The sequence below is a fragment of the Camelus ferus genome, chromosome 13, assembly GCF_009834535.1.
Source record: "Camelus ferus isolate YT-003-E chromosome 13, BCGSAC_Cfer_1.0, whole genome shotgun sequence".
In the NCBI taxonomy this organism is placed as follows: Eukaryota; Metazoa; Chordata; class Mammalia; order Artiodactyla; family Camelidae; genus Camelus; species Camelus ferus.
In genome coordinates this window covers 15,138,247-15,144,246 of record NC_045708.1, presented here as the reverse complement: position 1 = coordinate 15,144,246, position 6,000 = coordinate 15,138,247, and the positions used below count along the sequence as shown (strand labels likewise).

Here is a 6,000-nt window from a genome sequence, read left to right as displayed (position 1 = left end):
ACAGAGGAAGACTATTTAACCAGTCTTAAAGAAAGAAAAATCTATCCAGCTGGAACTATATTCACCGACAAGAGAGGGGGAAGTAAAGCCATACAACACTGCCCCACCCTCTGCCCAAAGGTCTCACAAATGATGGGGGGAGGGGGGATCTACAGCAGAGAAACAAAGTGACCTTGTTTTTAATTTAGCAAGAGATTTCATCTCCTAGAAGTCCAATTTAATGTTGGAGTAACTTCAATTTCATATACATTTTTAGCACTAACTTACACTTTGGAATTTGGGCCTGTGTACTCTCTGCAGATGAATTAGAATATTCCTGAGAAGAGTGGAAAGGATAACCATCTCCAGTGAAATCTGTACAGTAGTACACTTGTCTAGAAGTTATCAGGGAAATATAGCCTATCTCTACATTCTAGCTTTGACTTCGAAAACCTTAACTGAGCTCTACAACTCAAACACCTGCCCTCCTCTCAAACTGCTGCCTCAATAAATCACTTAGGAGACTCCCAAGCAGTCTCCGTGCCGGTCCACCAGTAAGACTACATGACTAGGAACTCCGTAAATCCTCTTTCTGATTAAGGATTAAGAACTGAATGCTGGTCTGGGACCTCAAGTTTGGAAAACCTCTTCCTCAAAGGAGATAAAACTGTGAAGACTTGCAGCCCAAAATTACTCTAAAATTCATGTCAGATATAAATAAAACCTTAAGAGATCATCTTGTACCACAGTTCTCAAACCTGGTGGCATATTAAAATAATCTGGTGAGCTTTCAAGTGATGCTCCCCCCAACAACCGCCAAAATAATTGGAAAATAAATTGTGATGCCCAGATCCTATTTCCAGGGATTGCCTAAAATTGCCCCAGGCATTATTTTCTTTTTTTAAAATGAGCTCCCTGGGCGTCATTCACACAGCCAGTGTTAAGAACCACTGAGGTGTGCACTGTTTCCACACACAGCTAGTCTATCTTGGGAACGTTTAAAAACTAGACTGACCCTCAGGTCTTACCACATACCTACAGAGACTTGCATTTGAAACTTTGATAATAACTAAGTACATAATTATTTTATATATAAAGGCCAGGAGAGAGAAGCTGCACACCAAGTTAGGGCTGTCTTTCTCCAATGTTTCCCAAGCTCTGACAAATGAATGTGTGTCATGAACATGCACGTACAGATAAGATTTTACTCTCTTGAGAGCCAATCTAAATCGGATGAGACCACACGGTTATTCAAGAAGCAGCAGCTACCAAAACTGTAAAGGAAAGAAAATTCCAACCAGAAGTCAGGAACTCACATCTATTTTATTCTCTGCTGTATCCTCAGAGCCTTATTAAGTGCTTAAAAAATTTTTTTTGAATTTACTAAATATGAATGAATGAATATATGAGGGGCAGGTAGACTTTGGCCTTGGCTGTGCAGAATCCTCCGGGCAATGGAACGGGAGAAATGTTAAATGTGCTTGACTTTGTATTCCCTTTGTTTGACTCACCAGACTCACCACAGGAAGTCCTCTCAGAAAGGCACTGCTCTCTGGAGCCAGGCTCCAAAATGAGAAAAATTAAGCCAACCTGAGCCCAATCTGAAGCCTGGAGGCAACACCCAATTGACCCACAGTGAGCAAGATAAATGCTTGTTGGAGTAAGCCACTGAGTGTTAGGGTGGTTTGCAATGCAACATTATTGTAGCAATAGCTAATAAAATAGCTTTTTTTAAAAAGGAGGAGCTTTTTAGAAAAACTCAAAGTAATACATAAACATACTTTTAGTATTATAACAGCCCTGGAAAGAAAATATTAAGGTGAGATATGTTGATTTATGTAGTTAAATCACCATGCTCTGAAGTTGGGGGAACCTGGAACAAGGCTTACAGAAAACAAGGACAGCTAAATTAGGAATGTGATTTAAAGCTAATTTCTTTATAGTATCATTCAGATACCCTAACTATGAAAGAGCTAAGCCCGTTCTGAAAGACAATGGAGATGCTACTTCTTGGTGAAATGCTGTCCCTTCCCCACACTGTTATACACAACATTTCCAATGTGCTAGCTGTACCCAAGCAGGGATTAAGCAGGGTCCTTGTACACCAGTTTCCTAGCACTCAGCACCCACATAATCACTAATAACATCAAAATGGGAGGAAAAAAAGAAATAGTCCAAACCTAACAATGAAGAAAAATAAATACTTTATCTATTCTATGAAAACATTATAAAGATAACAATTATAAAACACCATCGATTTAACGACCACTTTTCAGGGAAAAAAGCAATATACGAATTTTAGGAGGTATTCTTATTATAATATGAAAATGTAAGGAAAAATATATCTTATAGTAAAGGAAATATTATAGACATTCCTTAGATTCTACAACCCTTCCTTCCCCTTAGAATATACTCCCCGTACTGCCACAAAATCCAGCTCAAAGTACGCCAACTTTAACAAACTACGGAAACTATTTCCAAGACCTTCAGTAAAACACTGGTATTTTAGAAAAATAGTGATTAGTGTTGTATCAGTCTAAAGATTATAAATTTTGCCACAAGCTAAGTCTGCTAAGGACTGTTTTAATAACCCTTTCCAGCCTCTAGATCGCACTCCCTGCGCAGTATCACTCACTGAGCCAAGGATGACAGACAAGTTTGTTAACTCAAATAGAAAACAATGTTTAAACAGAAAACAATGTTAGCTTCATCCATCTGCCACCCACGTTCTTCTAATATGTGGAGGTCAAATTGGAAATATTTAATTAAAAAACGTTAGCTTCAATCAGTCCTCTTGTCACCATTGTTCTTCTGATATATGGAGAATTCACTGACACAATCATGTGACCTTTATTTCATTTATTCATTCTTGAAACCAAGTTCCCATCCAATTACTATTTTTAGAGCCACTGCTTATTGTGTCAAATACTGCTCTAGGCCAGGAATACAGCACTAATCAGGACGGACCTATATGCCACTGTAGTAAGAACTAAGGATACACAGTCCTTGCTCACAGCATGATCCAGGTTCTCTCCCTAGCATGGTCAATAAGAATTAAGTAAGATAACTGGTTAAAAGAGTATAGCTTAAATTTGCCTCTTCCTAACCCCTTCCCAACCAGCCCAGCTCAGTTCCAATACAATGTGGAATCACGCCAAACATAGCTCCATGCAGAGAACTACCAAAAAGAGGCTACACTGTCATCAATCTTATTAACTGGATTACCTGTTCTTAGTTTCTAAGATTCTCAAATTATTTTAGTGCCCTTAAGGTAAATGAATCATTCTTGTCACCTAAAGAAAATACGTCCCATATTCAAATTCACAGCACAGAATCTGAAATCTAATAGAAGCAGTTTGAGGTTAACCTAGGAGCAGTGGTTCTCAAACTTGGCTGCATTTTGGAAATATCTGGAAAGCTTTTAAATACATCATTGCTTAAGCTGAAATCTACTAAGCAACAAAGTCTGAAAACCACTGATTCAGAAAACTTGGGAAAAAACTAGCTGTTTTCCAACTAATCAATGGATTGGAGGTATGCTGCCATTTCCTTCCAACCATGTGAGCAGTCACCTTCCAGAACATTTCTTCAGTAAGAACTGTTAGGAACCCACTTGGTACTAAAGAGAAGGAGCTTGCAGGCTACCTGCCAAACTGAGGGGAGAAGGCACAAACCTGAATATGAGGAGGGGCAAAAAAAACCTCAAAATGAATTCCAGAAAAGAAATAAAGTACATTAAACCTTTATGCTTTAAATCTATCCTGAAATTTGTTAGAAATTGATGCTAATTAAGAGTCAAGTTCCCAACCCTAAACATCTCAAAAGTAAAAGGCGGAGGGAAAATAACAACCCCCAGGCTGGCTTGTGAAGGGTTTTTTGTTTGTTTTTTGTTTAATACATCTGAAAAGAAGGCATATACAAAGACTTGAGACATGAGAAAGCATTGGTTCAACACTAATGAAATCTACAAGAATTAGGATTTGGGGAGGGTAGAGAAGATTACCTAATATTTTTAAAAATTGGAAACTGCAACCAAAATAAGCTGGTAAAATCCCTATTAACACTTACGAAGAGTCTTCATAAGACTCTCCCCAGGATTTTTATTAAACTAGAGAGCCTCAACTGGCTGCTCTAGGGTTCCTCATATGCAACACAGAAGTAAGGGGATTCCCCTGACTGGTCCCCAAGTTGTTAAATGTTCTCCCCACCCCCACCCCACCCTCAGCTTCTTAATGAAGCAGGTCTCCATCCTCGTAACTTGAAAGAGGATGTGAATCATCCCAGACATCTGTCTTCTAGCACCACCCCTTGGATTTCCTCTATATACCAGGTCTTCAGCTGTGTTCTAGGAACACCATATCATACACTATTAAGCTGCACATCTATGCTAAGCATATTAAGACAATGACTGACAGGGAAAAAAATGTTTTTTAATTACGTACTCAATCCATTTGGTGTATTTCAAAAGGTGCAATACTTTTCTTCATTTATCAGTGAAAGAAGTTAGAAATTAACTTCAAAAAAAAAAAAAAATGAGCAAATGGCAAACAAATTTCCTTGAAAGTCACAGTCACATATATAGTGCATCCTAGAAAAGAGGAGGGGCAAGACAGGTTCCACCCACTTTCACGAGTTTCATCAAATACTGGACCTACTCAAGGGTGGAGAGAAAAGGCAACTTTCAAAAAGGAGTATATTATTAAATGAGGCGTTTACTATACTCCTTCCTAAGAGCACCAGGTGGGGAACATGTTTTCTAAACTAGATCTAGGAAGTGGAATGTGGAATCAATCCGTCCTCCTCCCCTTAAGGGCTGTCCAATGGTTAATGAATTAAAAAACCATGACTTAATAAAAACAAACCCCACACACACTCCCCTGCCCAAAAAGGAAAAAAAACAAAAAACAAAAAAACTTAAGATATCCCAGATTACTCTCCAGAGTGGAACCTGGGAACAGCTTCAACAACCCAAATTAGTCTGTTACAGAGTCATTACAAGCATGCCTTGCTTTTAAACAAAAAATAATAATTTTTTTTGAAACGACAAAACAAAAACTAGTACTGATCACTTTTCTGACAATACACAATTACTCAAAATTAACTAGTATTCAGAGGGGGAAGGGGGCCATACCTATGTGCCTTGTCTCACACGAGTGCATGTGGGTGGTGCAGGGCATTTGTCATTATTGCAAAAACGAATTTTAATTTTTAATCTTTAGTTTGATTTAAACATTGCTTTTAGTATGATGCCGACACCAGCTGTGCAGAAAGGGCTCTGGAGAGACGTTCATAGCAGCACACACCTGCGGCTCTTCTTCGGTTCCGGAGGTTCCAGGGCAGCCAATATTGCTTCGTCAAATACATTCTTTAGGCCTTTCTGAAAAGGGGTAGAAAGAAAAAAACGGCCAGTCTGATATTCAGTATAATAAAGTTGAAGATCAAATTTAAAACATTCAAACTCCCAGGAGTTGGCAAAGAACGAAACATTAAAGACAACTCTGAGTCTCAACATAATCATTTCAATTCACCAAGTTTCATCCAGGCAGGGCGCTGGAAGGACCCAGCAATTCAGGAGCGGAGGAGCAGATATTCATGAGCGAGACAGTGGTCCTTTGAGAAAGCTTTTTGCAGACCAATGTATGTCACAAGAAGCAAACAAGCACATGTGTCACTTGCTCATTCAGTATGAGTTTTGTAATGTGCTGCTGAAACATTTTACATAAAAACAAGTAAGCAGCTCTGCATTCAAATGAAACAGCCGGATATGGAACAGGACTGAGAGGTCGGGCACCGGGCGGTGGCATCCTTATTACATGGAAGGCGCAGGCAAAGATGGAGAGAGCGATTACAGTGGCTGCAAAGACATTCATTCTGAACTCCCTTTATCCCACCAATGAGAACCAAGGGGATTTAAGGAAGCAAAAATGTGGGTACCTGATACATATGAAAAACTACAGCCAGTCAGTGAAACAGGAATAAAGCTTCATCAGGCATTTATACAAACAAATGTATATTTTTAAT

General features: G+C 38.9%; 1 protein-coding gene across 1 annotated transcript in view; it reads right to left on the bottom strand.

Annotated features, from left to right (window-relative positions):
• Window positions 1–3,837: 3,837 nt before the first annotated feature.
• CDC42 (cell division cycle 42) overlaps window positions 3,838–6,000 on the bottom strand; it is a 44,450-nt gene continuing 42,287 nt past the window's right edge. The window contains exon 6 of the mRNA XM_006188306.3: window positions 3,838–5,356. Within this exon, the coding sequence (XP_006188368.1) occupies window positions 5,267–5,356 (90 nt within the window). The 3' untranslated portion in view covers window positions 3,838–5,266. The remainder of the gene's footprint in view (window positions 5,357–6,000) is intronic.